The sequence below is a fragment of the Leptodactylus fuscus genome, chromosome 1 (assembly GCF_031893055.1).
Source record: "Leptodactylus fuscus isolate aLepFus1 chromosome 1, aLepFus1.hap2, whole genome shotgun sequence".
Classification (NCBI taxonomy): domain Eukaryota; kingdom Metazoa; phylum Chordata; class Amphibia; order Anura; family Leptodactylidae; genus Leptodactylus; species Leptodactylus fuscus.
In genome coordinates, this window is record NC_134265.1 from 327,524,870 (window position 1) to 327,547,722 (window position 22,853).

The 22,853-nt window shown below is 42.1% G+C and overlaps 1 protein-coding gene across 3 annotated transcripts in view; it reads left to right on the forward strand.

Annotated features, from left to right (window-relative positions):
- PPP2R2C (protein phosphatase 2 regulatory subunit Bgamma) overlaps positions 1 to 22,853 on the forward strand; it is a 107,388-nt gene that overhangs the window by 26,307 nt on the left and 58,228 nt on the right. The window contains exons 1-2 of one of the 3 annotated variants that reach the window (XM_075260805.1): positions 8,280 to 8,400; positions 17,509 to 17,538. The exons of 1 other annotated variant lie outside the window; for it this stretch is intronic. In XM_075260805.1, coding sequence (XP_075116906.1) covers positions 8,391 to 8,400; positions 17,509 to 17,538 — 40 coding nt within the window. In that variant the 5' untranslated portion in view covers positions 8,280 to 8,390. Of the gene's footprint in view, positions 1 to 8,279; positions 8,401 to 17,508; positions 17,539 to 22,853 lie in introns of those variants that run through there. One more of the 3 variants, XM_075260787.1, reaches the window with a different exon arrangement.

Genomic DNA, 22,853 nt, shown 5'->3' on the forward strand with positions numbered 1-22,853 from the left:
TATACCATAAATGTCTGAGACAAGAATACCCCTTTAAATTGGGGGGTGGGTAGGACGTAGGAATATCCCTTTAAATTGTGGGGTGAGGAGGGCATTTTCCCATATCCCTGTGAAAACACGTATAGGTCTGGGTAAATATTTTATCATCTGCAGATTAATAAAATTCTCTTCTGGTGACTCTCCGCACTGAGTCCCTACAAGCGTCACTAATAGAATCTCACAGTAAATTGTAAGTGAATTCATCTTTTCGCGGCAGTATTTTTAGAAGCTGTCTGCGCCCTCCACAACCCATTTCTATACAGCACCGAGCCTGCTGATATCTCTTCTGCTATTTTTGAAAATTCCCCCTGTGGAAGATTCAATTATTCTTTGTTAGTCACGAAGACTCTCAACAATATTCTGCTTCTTCTTTTTCTTGCTAAGATAAAAAAAGACTTTATCACGGCCATCGAAAACGTTATGAGATAAAACATGGCATTAACCCCTTCAATAGCCCTCCAATTTTGACACCAGTAACTACGTGGAATTTTCCATCCTATGTGTAAAGTTACCTCTGAGTACTAATCGTTCCACTACAGGAACACTCCAGGCAAAATTGATGGACCAGGGAGATTTGCTAAACTAAATTCAACAGAATTCAGGCTTAATCTGCAAACATTTGTTTATGGTTATTGGCTGAGGCCCCATGATTTTGATTTTGCAAAGGAAGTATGGGGAGACCTCAGCAGCTGAGCCCTCTCCATCCCACCTGAACCGATCGCAACTATTAACCCTTTCTGATGTAAAGATAATGGGCTGTAAAGGCCATTCAGGGTAAGTTCACACAAAGTTTTTTGGATCGGAACTGAAAGCTGGTGCACTGCACCGGTATCTAGCTGCACACTCTGCTCTGGATTAGGCCCAATGAATGGGCCTAGTCCGGAGGAGGGAGTGTCTTCAGGCCGAATCGTGAGGCGACTCGGCCTGAAGAATGAGTACCTCGCTTCTTTTTCCGGGAGCCATAAGAAACGACTCCCAGAAAAAAGACCTGAGCGGCTCCCATTGATTTCAATGGGAGCTGTCTTTTTGGTCAGGGTTTTGAGGCAATTACGGCCTCAAAACCCTGAGCAAAAAACCCTGTGTGAACTTACCCTCAGGCCTGCCCAATGCTAAAACAGATGGTCACCTTGTCCACTATTGCCGACTTAAAATGTACCTCCAATTGTAAAATAGCGTTTCATAAATGAATAGCACAAATGAATATAAGAAAATTGTAAAATATCATATTAAAGAAATGTGTTCTTTTTCATTTATTAGCTTAAGTTACTTTTTACATAGAAATCTATGGAGAGGGAAGGAAGAGCTGCTAGAAAAGACACTATCTGCTACACCATGAGTGAAAGAGCACTGACACTGTACTGAATGAGGCAATACATTAACAACCTCCTCCCCTTCCCCTCTCCATAGACTTCTGTGTGAGGTAAGCATGGAGACAGATTGAAGGAGAGTAACCTGCTAAATGGAAACAGCCTTCTTTAATAAGATATATTACAACGTTTCTTATATTCACCTGTACTATTTATGTATGAAAACGGTTTTATAATCGGAGGTACGTTTTAAAGTTCTCGTCCTGCCAGGGTCCTATTGCCAACCACTGAGTCACCGTGCGTTGCTGGCATTTTTCTGTACCATTATGGGATAGTTCAGATTTCTCAGGAATAATGTGCTATAATGTACTGAGCTGGCACATATAATAAGCGGCAGTAAGTGCGTTCTGTGGACAATAAATGATTCACATGACAATTAGATTACAATGTTTTCTGCTTTTATGTCTAAGTCACATCTGCAAAATATAATTAGATGCATTTATAAAAGTTGTCACCCAGAAGCCATGTGGAAAAAAGGGCCCATAAAATGTTAATAGATGGAAATGACCTACATCTCCTGATGTAAAATCCTATTATACTACACTATATCTGCACTGCACAAGCCTGTACGTTATGTTCTTACTATTAGTATTACTATTAGCGCCATTCACTCTTTTTATTTACGTAAAAAGTTCTACTACCTATTCACATTCATAATCTTTACTATAGGGGGCACTATAACTGACATGCACTCGGCATTGCTTGTTTTATCCTGTATAAGTTAGAAGTTTTATTACTTTTATTTTATTTTCTCATGAAGCTTAGGCCTCATTCACACAGTTTTGTGACTGCTGTTTTTGTAACGGTTGCCACATTTCCATTTTTCGAGGGAATTTACTCCTATGTAAGTCTTAGGGTTGGTTCACACTCGTGCTTGTATTCCGTCCGCAAGGAGTCCGCATGGAGACCCCCCCGAATGGAATACCAACGCTAATGCAAGTGCTATGCAGTTAAGCACACGGAGCCCATAGACTATAATGGGCTCCGCGTGCTTGCAATTCATTCGTGCGGGCAGTGCGCGGCAAGCACACGGAGCCCATTATAGTCTATGGGCTCCATGTGCTTTGCAAGTACATCGCTTGCGATTGCGATTGCATTCCGTCCGGGGGGTCTCCATGCGGACTCCTTGCGGATGGAATACAAGCACTAATGTGAACCAACCCTTAGTAAAATCCCTGGCTGGGGCTAGGTGTGTCTGAATTATTAAGAGGCCTCCTAATAAACCAGGTGCACTTCTGTATGGTAGGATGGCAATCCACACCAGTCAGGAATAGAGATGAGCGAACACTGTTCGGAACAGCCGTTCCGAACAGCACGTTCACAGTACACTCCCATAGAAATGAATGGAAGCGGACTTTGCCGGCGGCCGGCCGCTTAACCCCCTGCGTGCCGGCCGCTTCCATTCATTTCTATGGGAGCATGCTGTTCGGATCGACTGGTCCGAACAGTGTTCGCTCATTTCTAGTCAGGAACTATTATGAGGGTAAGTTCACGCAGGGTTTTTTGGATCGGAACCTGAGGCAGAGGCTTACCCTTAATAGTGATATTTGTCCGGCGATGTTTCGTTCTGACTGAACACGTTCATACTGAACATGCTATTATTATACTCTAAGTTCTCTTCAGACCCCAGAGCATGAATAGCAGAGGCCCAGGAGAAGTGATCAAACATAAAAAAAAAAAAAAGTGTCACCTCTCCTGGGCTCCAGCGTGATACCCTGTTGTCTTTGGGTCTTCGGACTGTCGTCTGGGACCGCTGAGGCCTATAATTGGGCCTCAGCAATCATATGGTGTCATGATGACGCATAGATGCAAGAGTCCCAACACTGCAAATTGCACTTGACCTTAGTCAGAAGACCAGAGAAGAAGAGGGAGTTGAACTGAATCCCAGTAGAAGTGAACTGTTTTTTATGTTACCCCACTCAGTCCTCCACTCAATACACCCCAGAGTATAGCAGTTTCGGTCCCAACATATTCAGTCCCAATGAAACTGCATGTGGAACCTCATGAATATTCTAATAACCGAATCCTATGTGTACTACAGTATTTTGTTGGACTGTGGTAATAAACTGGAGCACCCAGAAGAAACCCACACAAATAGTGAGAACATGCAAACTCCATACAGGTTAGATTTGAACCCAGGACTCTAGTGCTAACCATGGTCTAACTTTATGGTCTGGTTAGTTGGTCTGTTCCATAAAAGCAGGACTGTTGGTGTTGGCATGTATGAATGACTCCTACCAAAGTAGAATACCATAACAAGCCTAGTTGTATAGCATGGCCATAGCTGGAGAGTTACGAGTTGGAGCCTTCTGCTGTATGTTCAGTCCACTCTGAGAGTCCATTGCTTTTTGTATCAAGCCTTTTACACCTACTTTCTTCTAATTCTGGTGCTTTTTTTGTTTTATGTGTTATGCACAAAAATTATCACGTTTGCACCTGTTTTAAAGGGATTCTACCATTAAAATCAAATTTTTTCTCGTTGACACATAGGAATAGCCTTAAGAAAGGCTATTCTTCTCCTACCTTTAGATATCTTCTCTTTGCTGCCATTTGGTATAAATCCCGGTTTTCGTCGGGATACAAATAAGTTCTCTGACAGCACTGGGGGCGGTCCCCAGTGCTCAAACAGCACTAGGGGCGTCCCTAATGCTGTGAGAGAACTCTCCAGCGACTCCTCCATCTTCTTCAGGAATGAGCTCTTTACACGTCTTCTTCCGGCGCGGGCGGTCAAACTTCTAGGCTTCGAGCCTAGGGCAGAGACGACTGTGCATGCCCACAGGCCACAAGAAAATGGCCGTTTACTACTACGATGCCTAGAAATTTGACCATCCGCGCCGGAAGAAGACGCGTGAAGAGGCCGTTCCAGAAGAAGATGGAGGCAGCGCTGAAGAGTTATTTAGCAGAATTGGGGACACCCCCAGTGCTGTTTGAGTACTGGGGACCGCTCTCAGTGCTGCGAGAGAACTCATTTGCATACCAACGAAAGCCGGGATTTATACAAAACGACGGCGCAGAGAAGACATCTAAAGGTAGGAGAAGAATAGCCTTTCCTAAGGCTATTCCTACTTGTCAACAAGAAAAAAAATCAATTTTAACGGTAGAATCCCTTTAAGGCTTTTACACAGAGCTCACTTTGCTTATTTGTCAGGGAGGGTGGGCTTGGTTTATATAGGGTAACATATTACAGTGGATGAAATGACCCCTTTTTAAAAAAAAGTTGCTAAAAAGGGCACATACACTCCAGTACAGGGGTAATGTAGAACACCCCCTCCCCCCCCCCAACATATCTGATAGCACTGCAATCACAATTTCCATGAGGTGAATTTTTTTACACAATTGCACCCTTTTAGTAAATGAGGCACTGTGAATAGCATGGCATAAAAAAAGGACATGCCAAAAAGGGGGACAAAAATTATTAATGACCCCCAGTGTCTTATACTTTGCCTCACTGCTCATTTTGAGCTACTTTGATATGTTCCAGTTTCATTCAATGGGGTATCAACATTTTTTACATCATACTATTGGACAGTACCTGAAGCAGACACTAAATTTATCATAATGGAAACCAACGAAGCCAAGATCTGTATAAGCATATAAAGAAAAGGGTCTGAGGCCTGAAGTAATAACCCGGGACTGGCAGAATTCTGATTGCAGCTCTGGATGAAGAATCAGTATGTTCCTTTGTCATGAATTAACTGTTTGTCCACCATTTTTCATGCTTTCGGAATGCGTTATATTAGAAGGAAGTGCTTTTCCTTAAATCTAAGCAGATATAAAGCAGGTCCATCTTGCTGCTACTCATAGCTCTGAATGGCTAGCTCCGATGCAGGCGCTGTGATAGCAGAATTCGGATTGCAGCTCTGGATGAAGAATCAATATATATTCCTTTGTCATAAACTGTCTTTTTGTCCATCATTTTTTCACCCTTTCTGAATGCGCTGTATTAGAAGGAAGTGCTTGTCCTCAAATACAATCAGAGAAGATATAAAGCAGATCCTTCCTGCCAGTGGAGGGTGAAATAGAATTTCAATGAATACAATTCCAGCAATGACTTGCATAAGTCTGTACTAATGCTCAGTGCCGGGTGCATAATGCTCCATGATTTGTTTCTGCTTGCTTTCATTCTTTATTACTGATATAAAATATGAAAGGACTCCGCATGTCTCAGTAATGCTGACAAACAATTCAGAGAGGGATTCTGCCAGCAGGGGTAACAGGATCATCCGGCTGGTGCTATGACATAATAATGGCTGGCATATCTCTGCACAATGTACTGCGGCTACAGTCAGATACTGTCACACAATGCACACACAATGTGAAATGTATCCGTCCCGCTATACAGTGCAGCTAATGTTACCTTGTTCATCAGTAGGATTTACCTATAGACACAGGAGGCAATAAGTGGTTGTAGATATAATGTACTGGATTATTATAGACTACATAGCTGTGATTGTAGATTGTGATCTGTAATAGTGACTCAGATTTTTAAGCAGCATATTAATATTAATAAAAAATTTGATTATTATACGCTAATTGATATATGTAAATGTAATGATTGTAGATTGTGATCTGTAATAGTAACTGGCATGTATATAAGCAGCATATTATTATTATTAATAATAATAATAATAATAATAATAATAATAAGTAGTACTGGATTATTATATACTACTTCAGATTATGATCTGTAGTGATAATAATAACAATAATAATAATAATAAGTAGTAGTAGTACTGGATTATTATAAAGCACTTCATATTTAGGATTGTAAATTCTGATCTATAATGGTGACTGGGATTTTTAAGCAGCATTAAAAAAAAAAAAAAAATAATAATAATAATATAGTGCCAAATTATTATTGACTATTTCATATTTGTGATTGTAGATTATGAACTGTAATGGTGACCTGGATTTTTAAGCAGCCTAATAACTACAGTATAATAACTATTATTATTATTATTATTATTATTTGTCAGCAGCTCTTATGAATGTAGAAAACCTAATGTATTTTTAACAGTTTTTTGCCACATGCTGTTTCCATTGGAAAATTATTGGAAAACCTAAGAAGAGCGATGTGTATTGTGAGCTCCAATAGCCTGTGTGGGTTGTTATGTGGGCATACTTTCCTTTAAGGGGTTTTCCAAGATTCAGGCATAAAGGATATTGGTGTCATATCCCGTATCAAACAGGGGTGGGTCCACACCCAGATCCCACACCAATCAGCTCAGTTGTCCTCCACAAGCCATATACAAGGTATACAGCTAGAAGCAGCTATGTTCCTGTTGAAGTCAGTGGGAGCAGATCTTCAGTTCCCTAGAGCCACCATTACAGTGTACAGAGCCAGAAGCTGTATTCAGTATACAGAGCTTTGTATCGGTGTTGCTGGGAAACTGCAGCTCTGCTCCCGTTCACTTGAGCCAGAGCAGATTTTCTTCTGACCATATATCAGGTATACCATCTGGAAGATGAATCAGCTAGCCGGTACCTGGCCTGAACCAGGTCTTGGTGATCAGTATCCAGCTATACTTAGTATAGTATAGTATAGTATAGTATAGTATAGTATATAGTATAGTATAGTCCAGAACTGCTTTTACAGTTTTGCAGACCTCTTTTTTGCAGCAGAAGTTCTCTGACCCAGTCATTGACCTTGGAGGGCACTCCTGCTCCCTATGCATCTGTCTTCTGTTGGGGTCTGGGGATATAAAACACATATTTATAGGTTATATGTAGCCCTGCCCCATTATTTGGACATCACTGTTCTAGGTTCTCATTTGTTTTAGATAACAAGGGTTGACTAGAGATAAAGGGAACCTGTCACTTTAAAAATCCCAGAGACCAATCTACATGCATGTTATGGAGAAGGAGGAGTTGAGCAGATTGATATATAGTTCAATTAAATTCTTTTAATTTTGGGCTTAGGAGTCCAGTGGGTGGAGTAATCTGAGCATACATAGATGGCTTTCATTGATTAGGACCACCCACTGGACTCCTGAGGACTGGTTTAGCAGAGATTTAGTACAATAAGCTACCATTTATTCATACACTATGCATATATCAAGGACTGAATATACAACATGACAAGTTCCCTTTAAATGTAGGAGAGGCTAAAAATGAAGAGTGTGAAGCATGAACAGGAAATAAAGATAGACATATTGTTTTTATATTCTTTATTGCCTACGGCATGCGTTGTACTGTACAATAAGTGATCCTGCCAACATTAAAGGGGTTGTCCAGGCAGTCTAATGTTTACTTCCATTGGTATTACTGATGGTGCACCCTTGGGTTCCAACCCTGGATCGCATGATCTGTGACAGCACTCCATCTCTGGGTCACTCCGTCACCTTCCTCCTCTCACATTTTCAAAGTTACCTGTACAATAGGTTTGGCAGACTACAGAAAGATCAGCTCCCATAGCACAGGTAAGTACCTGAGACTATGGGAGAGAAAGATGGGGCAGAGGAACCCAAGATCTGGTTCCCATCCCATGTTCTGGGGTCAGAACCAGCCAAGAACTATCAAGTTTAGCTTCAAAATCAATGGAAGTAACTAAAATAAGACTGCTTGGACAATCCCTTTAAGGTTGTTAGAGGGTGTTCAAACTTGTGGAATAAGGACTCTATAGCCACTATTTAGGGCATATATGATCTGGTTAGTAACAATTGCAGACTACAGATATGGTGAGGTTACAGGGTATATCACTTTGGTTGCTTGTGGGCATGCTCCATTGGAGGCTGGGAGTATTTATCGAGACTTATGATTCAACCCTAAACCTAATACTTGACATTGATAGCGTCCTAGCTGCATGACATATCTCCCATCTCAGAAAAAAGATGGTAAGAAACTTTCCATCTTTATAATTTAGGAGAGAAAAGAGAGCCGCCTCAAAGACTGCCAGGCTGTGGAAAAGTTATGCTCGTCCTACATTGTGGACTTTCCTGAGACGCCAGCTCCCAGCTTCCCATTGCGCTTCACAAGGGCTGAAATATGAGCTGTGGTGAGTCCCATTGTCCACCTCAGAGGGGAGATAGTCCATACTACATGTGTATGTTCATTCATCTTTCTTTACATCCTACTGTAAATACAGCTTCACTATACTCTATCTTCTAGGGTCAGTCTATATGTTTCTATATACAGACTCATGAATATACTCGAGACGAACAATCCAGATGACCAAAGTCCTCAGTTGATGTCTGTTTCATCCTTGGTTTTGCATATTTGTTTATCATGTCCGTTAAATATAGGTTTGTCGTAGAATTTGGCCTGGTATAATTTTAAAGGGGTTGTCTATTTTTAGTTAGACGACTCCATTGATAAAGAACTGATCTGAAGGTATTATATTGTTGTGACCCTTAGAAGACATCAGCTGTAATCTGTTAGGCCTCATGTACATGATCCAGTGTGGAGGCCGAGTCTCTTCTGATGTGCAATGCTCCATTCCAATGATTATAGAGTAGGTCCTATCATGTCTGAAAAGCCAAAGCTCTTCCAATGTAGGTTCCAATGCTCCATTCCAATGATCATCGAGTAGATCCTATCATGTCTGAAGAGTCGAGACTCTTCCAATGTAGGGTTATAGAGTAGGTCCTATCATGTCTGAAGAGCCAAAGATCTTCCGATGTAGGGTCCAATGCTCCATCCCAATGATCATCAAGTAGGTCCTCTAATTTTTTTGACATTGGAATGGAACAGAAGCCCCATTAAAGTTAATGGGGGACAGAAGCCACTCAGATGACACTCAGATTTCATCCGAGTGCATTCCACCACGTATTTTCTCTGTGTGCACACTTGGTTGTGTGCATATAGCCTTAGTGAACGGGGTTGTGGGACATTATGGAGTATTCATTGAGCTCTCCATGAGATACTTGACATGTTGGAGCCTCCAGAGACACTCTTTGAATCAGCTCTCGATAGAGTTAGTTGATGAGTGTCCTGTGCATGAGACCTCTCTATTTAAAAGGCTATTTTGAAAATGGGTTTCCATGGGTTTTCCATTTTTTTGACAAGGGGGCATGACTTACCATGAAAGGAGCATGCTGTACCTAAAAGAGGCACCAGCCGTCTGCTCCCTGCTTCACCATTTGCCCCTTGCCTCTTTCTCCTGATGTCCTGGGAGCTTTAGACACCTCCTGGGGCAGAGAATAAGAAAATGGATAAAGGTGAGTATTAGTTTTTTCTTTTTTTGATCCATTGTAGCATATAGGAAACATGAAACTGAGGAAGTATCTGTAGGGGACATGAAACTATGTGGGTAACCAGGAGGGAGACATGAAACTATGGGGGCAACCAGGAGGTGGGTATGAAACTGCAGAGCAATTAGAGGGGGACATGAAATTATGGGGGCAATCAGGAGATGGGCATGAAACTGTGGGGAAAATAGAGGGGACATAAAACTATGGGGACAACCAGGAGGGGGTATGGATCTGTGAGGGAAACCAGGATGGGGGCATTAAACTGTAGGGACAACTGTAGGGAAACATAAAATTGTGGAGGAAACGAGAGGGGGCATGAAACTGTGGGGGCAACCTGAAGGGAGACATGACACTGTGGGGGCAACCAGGAGGGGGCATGAATCTGTGGGGGCAACTGGAGGGAGACATGACACTGTGGGGGCAACTGGAGGGGAATATTATAATGTGGGCATATCAGGAGAGGGACTTTATACCATAAATTTCCCAGATCAAAATACCCCTTTAAAATACATACTACCAAAGCATCCAAAACTATGTGTTCTAAAATAAAGCTCTGAACACGTCAATGTGGCTCTGTCTTGGACTATTTTTTCATATTCACTCGATTATCTATCTCAGGTCCTGACATTTTAGCAATATGTCCATGAGTTTGACACATAGATATGGATGAGCCATAAGATCCAGGCCTTCCGTGTTGTTACCATCCTATTCCCCAGTGTTGTTACCATCCCCTTTCTCCATTGACAACACATGCATGCTTGGCTAAATAGAGTATGCATGTGTATTGAGGAGTTGGGATAAAAAAATGTTTGGCCTACAGCTATTGAAGATGTGTTGGCAGCTACAGGGAAAAGGTTCATTCCATGAAGAACCATTCTAGTAAAAGTTTAAGACTACAGCCATATATAGTTCAATGAGTGTTGGTGACAGATCTTCCACTTCCTAAACCCTTCTGTGTTAGGCCCCGTTCACACGGGGCTAGGGACCGCGTATTTTGGTCCTGATTCTGACATGGAAAGCCGCGTCAGAATAGGACCAAAATGCCCCTGCCGCGACTGTCGCGGCCTCCCACTCCAGAGTAGGCCCAAATGAATGGGCCCAGTCCAGAGGGTGCTGCCATGAGGCGGATGCCGCGGCTGAATCAGCTGCGGAATCCACCTGAAGAAAGGGCAGCTCGCTTTTTTTTTCTGTGAGTGGGAACATACCACTCACAGAAAAAAGGAAGCTAGTGGTCTACATAGACCTCTATTGTGAGGGGGCGGATTCTGAGGTGGATTCAGCATCAAAATCCACCCCCCCTTGCCCCATGTGAACGAGCTCTTAATGGAACCATGAGCGCAGTGGCATTCTGTTGTTGAAAATGCTAAATCTCAACACTAACTTTAGGTTCACACTAGCGTTCGGGTTTCTGTCCTTCAGGTCTGCTTGGGACCCGAAAGATGGAAACCCTATTCTCTTGAGAAGAGGTTACATGCGGAAACCCCCAGACCCCATAGACTATAATGGGGGCTGCCGGGTTTCTCTGAAAACAGCGGAGATCAATGTTCTCCTTGCAGGGCTTCTCTCAGTGCCGATTTTAGGGGGAATGTGAGGAGGAGTCTCCTACGGAGACTGAAACTGTAGTGTAAATCTAGAGTAAGTATGGGTGATGTGGATGATATAGAACGCATTAGAAGCATTTAATATATCACTGGACACAGACTACTTCAGTTATCCAGTTGTCGAGTGTATGACCAACCTTAGGGCTGATACATAATTGCGAGAAATGGTATAAAGCCTCATTTAACCAGGTGGTAATCAGATCTTTATTGATATAATGTAATGCTAATGAATAATATATTATTCACTGATTGATTCATTGGTTGATTATACAACCTCGTCTTAAAATGAGTGTTATACAGGGTGTCCGGAAAGTAAGTACACAAAATGTAAGGGTGGACTTTAGCCGGTATATGAAGCGTTTTTATTAATGTGACCGGAAATGCACGGTTGTGGCGCTGCAGATAGACCGAGTGGTCAGTTTCCTATCCCTCGCTGCGTCATGTGGAAGGAGAAACGAAGAAGAGAGCGCTTTAATGGGAAATCAGTTTAATCGCTGTTACTTATTTACAAGAATTGCTGGAAGTGCTGGCCGCCTGCCTCAATGCAAACAGTGCAACGCCGGGAGATGGATTGACGCACCCACTCACAGACTCCTGGCATGGCCCTCAACACGATGAAAGCAGCCTGGATGTGGTTCACAAGCTCTTTGCAGGTTGGCACAGGTAACGTGTAAATAATGGACTTGACATGTCCCCACAAAAAAAAAATCAAGTGGGGTCAAATCCAGCAAGCGAGGGGGCCACAGTAACAAGGGTCTACCTCCAGTGCCGCCACGGTGCATTTCCGGTCACATGTTCATTAATATAAAATGCTTCATATACCAGCTAAAGTCCACCCTTTCATTTTGTGTACTTACTTCCTGGACACCCTGTATAACATTAGAATCACAGGTTTTTGTCTTTTCTTTATACAACTTAAAATCCTATTTGCTTTAGCAGCTGCTCGACATTGAGTTCTTACTTTACAGAACTTGTACTTAGAATATCAGGGTCCTCATCTTGTTCTGTTATCCATAGACAGCCCCTTAAAAAGAGGCTGGGCAGCCGCTACAGGTCATATTTTCCTGTATAATATAAAACAATATGGAACTTTTTTAAACCAATGTAAACAAATGGTGACATATTGTATTATCATAAACAGCATGTTACATAGCAGATGCTATATACATAAAAGACAATGCTAAAAATGATGTGGCTGGGATTATTAGTTTGAAGGACTACAGTTTCCATACTCCCTGTGTTTTCTAACAAACATTGCCTGAATTTACAGCTGCTTGTGTGCTACATATTAATTAATTAAATTATTTCCTGTCTGTGGTGCTGTTTCCTAGCTCACTGACTCTGTATTAGCTGCTGCCCAGCATGTGAAACACAATACTGAGAAACAGATAAAAATGGAAAGAGCCAAGTAGACCTGAAATAAGGTGTGATTTGTGATCACCTGTTTGAGCATGTCATGTGTATTTTCTGCATTTAAGGATGGGGTTCATACAAATAGGCAAGAGTTCAAAACACATAACATAACACAAGCTGGATTTTTTAAACCAGTGTCATTATTGGTGCTATACTGCATTACCATAAAGAAGCACGTTGCATAAAAGATGATATATACCTAAAAATATAATTTAAAAAATTGATTCAGTTAGGCCTTGCAATGGATGGGATTATCAGTTTAAAGGACTACAGTTTCCATGCTTCCATTCTTTTCGCAAAGGAGCTTCTAGATCAGGGTTAGGCAACCTTCGGCACTCCAGCTGATGTAAAACTACGACTCCCAGCATGCATACTTGCTCTGCTGCTCTTGGAACCTCCATGGAAGTGAATGGAGCATGTTGGGAATTGCAGTTTCACAGCAGCTGGAGTGCTAAAGGTTGCTGATCCCTGTTCTAGATTGAGTAAACTGCAGTTATTACTAGGGAATGTTTCAGCACCATGGACAGAGGTTACAGACAGAACAAGGATCCCTATTTTCAAGACAGAAACAGGTTAGAGTTGGAACTGTGGATATGTCATAAATGTCCCTGCTGGGATACCCCTTTAAGTTACATACTTCCTAACTGAGTGCAAGATAGTTTTGTCATTTTACATATAGAATTATTCTACATAGAAACTTTGTAAATCCTTTGCTTATCTTCTACTGATCCTGTTACAGCCTGTATGATAATATATTGCTGCATTTACAGTTCTGCCTGCTAGAGAGTCAATATTTCCCTCATAGGGTTTTTTAGTATTTTGTTTTATGTGTAAATGATTTATATACAGTAAGCTTAGTCAAGTAGTAATGTGATGTGTAGACATGTCTCTGTCAGCCAGTTTTACAGGCAGTGATATTTCTATGCTCCTGGTGTTTATATCCTGCTTGTGTGATATCATGTACTTTAAATGCATGTTTATCTCCTCTATTTCCCTTCCTGGAGTACATAAGTTCCAACATTCCCTTCTCAAACAGGCAATTACACATCACACCTTTTATTCCCAATATTCCCTGGTTCTCCCCACCTCTACCCATTTCTTGGTATTATGTTTCACATGCTGGGCAGCAGCTAATGAAGTGACAGTGAGCAAAAGAGAAGTACAACTGACAGCAAGTCATTGCAGGACATCATTACCTAAACAACTGTAACAAAGGGGCAGCTGTTTAAAAGCAATGTATATAAGAAAAAACAATCAATTTAACTTATTATATTATAGTGGGATTAGTAAGAAATAGCTTCAGAAACTTCAGATAGTCATGAACATTAGAGAAACCTCATCTAAACCAGCCAATGTGATAGGACCAACTGGCCATCTTATGTGTATGGGGGTGTCCCAACTCTCCCTCAATAGAAGATGGGAAGAGAAAAAGAAGGATTGGGCATATTGGATTCCAACATGTTTGATCTTTTTGTTGTCAAAACAGACAAGCAGCAGCTTATTCCTTCCTCTCTATTGAGAATCCATACCGGTTTGGCTGAGCTGAGCATGAATGTGTATAGGGGTCAGGAGAGATAGCGGATGGCTGACAGCAGTCTAAGGTGTATGGCTGCCTTTACTAAGGACACCAGCTATAGAAAAAATATCCTCAGGGGGAGAAAAGTAAGTCTGCACATCTTTAAGTAGCTGGAGATGGGTTTTTGGCTTGCACTGAATCTGGATACTATGCAAGATCTCCCTAATGTTACCATTTAGCATTGTAGGCTCAATAGATATAGCTTGCCAATATGATGGGTTTTATCTTTAGAATAGTGCAGCAAGCTAAAAGCCTTGACAAGAGCCTAAAGTGAAATGATGATTAGCAAGGTTACATTTTTATTTCATCCAAATAATCAATATCTACTCCGATAGATAGAGGATTATTTGATCATTTATTCATAGATGATGCTTCCTGTAAACAAAGTTAAATATAACAAAAAGGTTTATTGCTCTTCTGGACGATTTCCCATAGAGAGGAATTTGATATTACTGAGTCCTAAACGCCAACTTTAAAGGAATATGGTGAAGGCTCTCCGGAACACCACCTCTTGGAGAAGACCACCCCCATTACAGACTAGGTTTCCTTTGACAGATTTCAGTTCCACCATGTATTATGCAAATTACTCTTTTCTTTTTTTTTAGAAGACCATCCCCACTTTTGAAAGCCAATATGGTGGATCATATATTTTATTTAAAAGTGGTATGCCTTACTATATAATGCATCTATTATGTACAGAATCAGACCCCCCCCCCCCCCTTTATAATAATTAAACACCAAGATCAGAAGTTCTTGGTGTCATGGGGGCATTCTTAACTTAAAGGTTTTTTTCCGGACAAAAAAAATCTTTTTTTTATAGAGGTCTGGTAGTGATGGGTTAATAAGTACACCCATATATCTTTTTAGCAGGGTTTGGAGTGATTTCTGAGTGTCTCTGGGAGCTGCTGGTATGCTCTGCCTCTGTTTACAAGGTGTTAGCTTCCTGCTGTGCAGCTTCCTGTGTAGCTGCTGCACTAACTCTCTCTCACTCAGCCTCCCCCTCCTCTCTCACTCCATTATAAAAGCCTCCATCTCACTAAGCCTAGCCCCTCCCACTTTCACTGACTAATGATCTCGCCCATTACTAGCCCCTCCCACCCTCCTCCGTCTCCCTAGCTAACCTATTCCGCCCACTACTAGAAGACAGGAAGACAGGGAGGGACCCGTTCCCTGGACATAGGAAGGCTTGCTAAGTATTGATGTGGATAGGGAAGGGGGAAGTGCAATGGTGACATTCCGTTTTGGAAGCAGTGAAATGGAACGTCACCGGATTATGAGAAAGTGTCCTTGAAGCGGTCACATGACCGCTCCATGGATATGGGTAATTATACTTTAAAAAAAAAAACTGAAGTAAATTAGAAGCTAGTTTAGTTTAGGGGTTAATTATCAGGTTATCCTGGACAACTCCTTTAACGTGTACAAATCAAAGAGGGTAGGAAAGACACTGAAGCATGATTGTAAGCTATGCAAAGCCATGATGGAAACACAAAGGCTGTTCCACTAGCACCACCTTTTGGAAGGTAGCTCCATATAAGTCAATGCCGGGAACTTCAGGATGTGTTGTGACTTGATTTGGTGTATGAGCCAAATCAGAAAATGGATTATGGACTTTATTGTATATAATTTTCAATGAGTAACTTATTGTAGGATTGGTTATACCGTCCATTCACTGTGTCAAGCCCATTAAGGTAAAAAGATCATCAAAAGGTCAAATCAACTTTCTACTCGCATCACTTTAATACAGTGTAGGATATCATATGTTATAGACTGGTTGTGAATTATTTCTGAGCTCTATTAGTTCATAAACAATGTATGGCAGGTTTATGAGAGGCGTCTTATTCTGCTTTGCTATTACGTCTGATTATTCAGGCTAGTTTCTATGGTGATGACAATGATGATGGTTTTGTGAAAGTCTGCACGTCTCAGCTGCTCCGTAGGTGTGTAACTTTATGCAGAACCAAGAGGAAGAGCGGCAATAGTGGAAATGGTTGGGTCTTATTAGATGCTGCTATGGTCGTTACCATAGGAATACAGTAGGAAGTGACATATGTTGGTAAATGTGAATTGAGAAATTGTAAGTTGGGCGCCATACAAGGGGACAATAATTATAAAAAGAGTAGATATACACAAATATCTCAGTGGCATTTGGTTATTAACACCGACATAATGACATGTGGTCCATAACAATAACACAATGACATGTAGTCCATAGCAATAGCACTTGGTCCATAATAACTCAATGTCATGTGGTCCATAGCAATAGCACGTGGTCCATAATAATAACATAATGTCATGTGGATCATAGCAATAGCACGTGGTCCATAATAATAACACAATGTCATGTGGATCATAGCAATAGCACGTGGTCCATAACAATAACACAATGGCATGTGGTTCATAGCAATAGCACGTGATCCATAATAACACAATGTCATGTGGTTCATAGCAATAGCACGTGGTCCATAACAATAACACAATGGAATGTGGTCCATAGCAATAGCACTTGGTCCATAATAATAACACAATGTCATGCGGTCCATAGCAATAGCACTTGGTCCATAATAATAACACAATGTCATGTGGATCATAGCAATAGCACGTGGTCCATAATAATAACACAATGTCATGTGGATCATAGCAATAGCACGTGGTCCATAACAATAACACAATGGCATGTGGTTCATAGCAATAGCACGTGATCCATAATAACACAATGTCATGTGGTTCATAGCAATAGCACGTGGTCCATAATAACACTTGTCCCAAAACAATGGCACAATGACACTGACAATGTCATTGATGAAACTGCACTTGTTTCAGAAGAACGATGTACTGGAAGTAGTCCCGATACAATGGCCTCCTTGTCTCATGCTTATGACAGAGCAAGGATTGTTTTAGATCCTTGCACAAGGTAATGATAGTGAGTCAGAACCTTGTACGGGGTCAATAAGCAGGGCAGTGATCAGGACCAGACTGTCATTCTTGATCATTGTTTGGTTATTATTATTATTATCATACCAGAACTATGGCCACCTTGGGTTCTAGGGCATGCCATGAACCATATTTTTGGGGTGCGATGAATTTGCAGCAAGTGGGTATTTAGAGAAGACTTCCTTTGAGTTGTGTTTGCATCTGTGATAATTTGTTGTATCTGCTTTATGTTGTATCGTGATGTTTGTCCATGTTTGTGACCCCTCTGTCAGTGGATATACAGCTGTGGACCTTGTACGTCGGTGTGTTTCATTTGGTGTCTCATCTGGATGACTATGGTTAATGGACTTTAAGATTTTATTCTTTTTGTTTTTTTGCACCTGTTGCATTAGGCTGCCTTGACATCATAACCACAAGCAATGGTAGGTTTCCCCATCTTCTCTTATTAATAAAATGACTGTTCCTTTATCTGCATTGATTTGTGTTTTATCTGAACATATATGTGACCATAACACGGGCCATAGACCTGAGCTGATCTGTCAGCTTAGTATGTTGCTTTATGTAATGGCAACACATTACAGCTAGAGGTCAGTATTTCTGGTAGCCAAAATGACACAAAGAATTTGTACTCTTTGGCTAATAGGAGTGCTGGAGGAGTACGGTGGACTCATAGTTACGTGTCCGGTGTATTCATGAGGACATGCTCTCCTCTGTTTCCCCCATCCCTCTCTACAGGGACTGACAGGCTGCTGTGTGTCGTGCAGTCACTGGCCTGAGGGTCAGGGGAGACGGGGAGCTCTCTGCTGGTGAATACACTGGCCTCATCATAGTCTAGCATGAAAGCCGCAGCACCTTCCAATGGCAAATTCAGAGGTGCCAAGAGATGAACCCACACTGAGCTAATATGAATGGCCTATTCTGAGGATAAGACAGCAATATTATAAAAGTATTGTATTTTTAATGGTATTATCACTGATTGTAATCTTATACATTTATGACTGTGAAAAGGGAAACCCGGGATTTTGATCTATGTAACATTAAAGGGGATTTCCAAAGTAAGAAAAAAATGGCTGTTTTCTCCACCAGTCTTTTGTCTGGATCAGAGGCCATCAGTATGTGATCTTTGGGGTCCGAGACTTGGAACTGCGCACATCACTTGTTCTGGCAGCCTCCAAGGGCTGGAATCTGGTTTAGTGGACGGGAAACACACGCAGGCTGCTCCTATTCAAGTGATAGGGACGACACTGCAGCCCCATCTACTGTGTAATGGTGATCCAGAGAACTGCAGCTGCACTCCTATATAGGAGTAGCCCGCATACACTCCCTGTCTACTGCACCAGCTCCCTGTGCCTGAAGGCTACTAGAACAGTTGATCTGTGCAGGGTCTGCGTATCGGACCCCCTACAGATCACATACTGATGACCTATCCTGTGGATAGGTCATCAGAATGAAACATCTATTTAGAGTTGGAAAACCCTTTAAGGATATGTTCACGTGGAGTTTTTTGCAGGCGGATTTTGACGCAGAATCCACCTGCAAAAAATGACTCCCATTCATTTAAACGGGAGTCCCTCATTTATTTTTCCCACTAGCAATTTTTTTCCGCCGTGTGAACAAGCTCTAAATCTCTGCAAAATTCTAATTTCAAATTTCAGTATTATTGCTCCTAGAAAACACCTTTTAGGGCTTGTTCACACGGCGGACACATTTTTCGCCGTGTGACTTTCCCACATGCCTAGCAGCAACTGGATGTCAATCTAATGCATTAGCATTCCGCCATGGCATCCCGCTCCTGATTAGGCCCGGGGACACCTAATGTTGCTTTGTTTTCCCGCTAGTGCAGGGGTGCTCACACTTTTTCAGCATGTGAGCTACTTTCTAAACTGACCAAGGGATAAGATCTACTACCCACTTCTTGTGGGCGGGGGCGGGGCCTGTGGGCGGGGCGGAGCGTGAGAGCAGGAGACAGCTCTCCGGTGTCTGCTTGTTGACAGCGCAGGCTGAGAATCATCTCTGGACACTTGCAGGCGGGGCCGCCGCAGCCCTGACTCTGAACGAGTGCAAGGCCCCTGCCAGTGTCCAGAGATGATTCTCAGCCTGCGCTGTCAACAAGCAGACACCGATCCCGCGATCGACCCATACATCCTTCACGATCAACCGGTAGATCGCGATCGACGTATTGGGCACCCCTGCGCTAGTGGAAAAAAAAGCGAGGGACTCCCATTGAAACAATGGCAGTTATTTTTGCAGGCAGATTCCGCGTCAAAATCCGCCTGCAAAAAACTCCATGTGAACATACCCTAAGATGCCCAATTGCTCATCTCATAGTACTCTCAAGACATAATCTTTGCCCGTAAAACAAAAGTTTGCCAATTTCACTTTTTTTCCTATTTTTTTATTGGTGTTTTTTTTCCCCCTTCTTCATTGTTGCAAGTTTTTTGACAGCGAGAATGACGCAGACTCCAGCAATTACTCCACATGTCCGAAATACCAGAAACCGCTATGGCAACATAACAATTCTATTTGCATATGGCTAGCTATAAGCTAATGTGAACAGAGCCTTTTCGCGCAGCTGTGTCCTTCAGTAAATCCAGATGTTTTGGTGAGCGCAGTCATGTCACTGACCAGAGGGAGTTCACATTACCTGTCATTAATGATGTTTCTATAGCTATTATAGCTGTGTACTACTATAGGATTGTGATGATGGATGTGCAGCTTGTAATGAGATCCTTCAGTGACAGCTTATAAGGAGCAGTAAATCCATATACTGTATCCGACTCTGCTCTTACAGGCTATGAAAACATCAGAAATAGTCATTTTCTTTATGAGTCATCTGTAAGAATAGCAATATATGTAATTCACCTCTTTATAGCTGAGAATACGTTGCACATGATGGAGACATTACGGTCATGTCGTAGCAAAAATTATTTGGGGCACATACTATTTTAGGATTAGCAGATTTTATCAGAAAGGCGTCAAAATCATAAAAATAAGGCACAGACGTATTTGAATGTGGCACGGGGACTCTCACTGTACCCCTGGCCTTTACGGGGAGTTTAGGAACCTCTGAAACACCACACAAGTAAAAATCTGATTTGTGTATGGCAATATCTAAGGGTAAGTTCACACTGAGTAAACGCTAGCTTATTTTGTAGAGTAAAATTACACTTGTAAATTTTGCTATCCCATTGACTTCAATGATATTTTTTTACAAGTGTAAAAATACGCCTGTAAAAAATACGCCTGTAAAAAATACGCCTGTAAAAAATACGCCTGTAAAATGTCATTGAAGTCAATGGGATAGCAAAATTTACAAGTGTAATTTTACTCTACAAAATAAGCTAGCGTTTACTCAGTGTGAATGCACCCTAAGTCTTTTTTTCCCAGTGCTTATTAGTCCATGCCCATCTCATACACAGAGAATGGAGCAGGAAGCAGACAGTGCTGTTCTCTGTGTAGTGGCCAGACCAGGTACTGCAGATTCATTTGAATAATAAATTGCAGTGACTTAGTTCTACCACTACACGGAGAACAGCGCTGTCTGCTTCCTACTCCACTCTCTGTGTATGAGCTGCTGAGAACAGCTAATCGTTGAGTATGCCAGGTGTTAGACCCTGACAAATCTGATGTTAGGCCCCATTCACATCTGCGTTCGGGTTTCCGTTTGAAGAGTCTGCTTGGGGACCCCCCGAACGGAAACCTATACATATTAAAAAGTGGTAACCTGGGAAACTCATGAACTCCATAGACTATAATGGGGTCCATTTGGTTTCCGCATGATTTCCATACAAAACATGTGGAGAGAAATGTCCTGCAAGCAGCACTCTTCTCTCCGCGTGATTCGTGCAGAAACCAAGCGGAACCACATGGACCCCATTATAGTCTAAGGGGTCCGTGTGGTTTCCTTAGGTCACTACTTTTTAATCCGTATAGTTTTCCGTTCAGGGGGTCCCCAAGCAGACTCCTCAAACAGAAACCCGAACACAGATGTGAATGGGGCCTTAGTGACCTATCTTTAGAATAGGTCATCAATGTTTTTAGCCCAGAAAACTCCTTTAATCATAGGAAGTGGCAGTGTGAGTTACAGGTTGTCCGGCCCCAATTTCTATTTCACTAGTTATGACCTGTCCACAGGATAGGTTATCAATAAATGATCTGTTAGGGTCCAACACCTGGACCCCACACAGATCAGCTGTTCTAGCAGCCTAGTGGAAGGCAACACTGATCCTATTCAAGTAATAGGAGTGACGCAGCAGCGCCCTCTACTGCATAGAATGGTTCCGGTGAACTGCATCGACACTCCTATTACTTAGCAACTTCTGGCACCCTGAGGCTGCTAAAACAGAAATGAACAAATGAACTAATGTGACATGTTCAAATCTCCCCAGATCCCTAATATAGTGACAAATGTAGATTGTCATATCAGTGGCAACAGTATAGCCCTGATTTATTGCCACAAGGGCCCCATAAAGTGACAACCTCTACACCCCTCATATTGGGCTACTCACTTGCCCCGGCTATAAACTCTCATCCATCACTAGTTACATGACATTGATCAATGACAGCGTTGGATGCTTGTAACCCATTCACCCCATAATACCCTTGTGTTCTATATGCCAATGGTTCACACAAGGCCGCCCTTCATCTCCAGATCTCTCTCTAATTTTATATTTTCTACATATTGTCATTTCTTTCTATGATGCTTTGAATGCAGAAGATATTCTGAGCAAGACAATTGGATTATATTACATTTGCTGCCGACGTTCCACGACATAATAGCATCAAATCTCCTGCGTGTTACATCATTGCTGAGTGTGGGCGGTATCGGCCTTGGTGTATTGCGTTGTTTGTATAGTGTTGAGTTGAGTAAACAGATCAACACAATAAATATTGCACCTGTATCTATATGTCCTGCTTGTATCTATAGGGATTGCATTGAGGCCTAAGGGGGGCCAAAAGACCTCTCTACAACATAAGTCATCAGTATTATAGATAGTAAATACCGTATATACTCGAGTATAAGCCGAATTTTTAAGCACAGTTTTTTTGCTGAAAAAAAAACCCTCGGCTTATACTCAAGTCAAGCAAAAAAAAAAAAAAAAACTCTGACCATTTTAATTTTGTAAAAATTACCAATAGCTGCTGCATTTCCCCCGTCGGCTTATATTCGGGTCGGCTTATACTCGAGTCAGTGGCGTAACTAGGAATGGCGGGGCCCCGTGGCAAACTTTTGACATGGGCCCCCCCCTCCCCCCGACCGACCGACCGACCGACACCGAAGACCTCGACCGACTCCCTCCTCTGCATTCCTGCGCGCTGTCCCTTAGTGGCCCCTGCACACAGTATTATGTCCCTTAGTGGCCCCTGCACACAGTATTATCCCCCATAGTGGTCCCTGCACACAGTATTATGTCCCTTAGTGGCCCCTGCACTCAGTATTATGTCCCTTAGTGGCCCTGCACACAGTATTATGTCCCTTAGTGGCCCCTGCACTCAGTATTATGTCCCTTAGTGGCCCCTGCACACAGTATTATGTCCCTTAGTGGCCCCTGCACTCAGTATTATGTCCCTTAGTGGCCCCTGCACTCAGTATTATGTCCCTTAGTGGCCCCTGCAGACAGTATTATGTCCCTTAGTGGCCCCTGCAGACAGTATTATGTCCCTTAGTGGCCCCTGCACTCAGTATTATGTCCCTTAGTGGCCCCTGCAGACAGTATTATGTCCCTTAGTGGCCCCT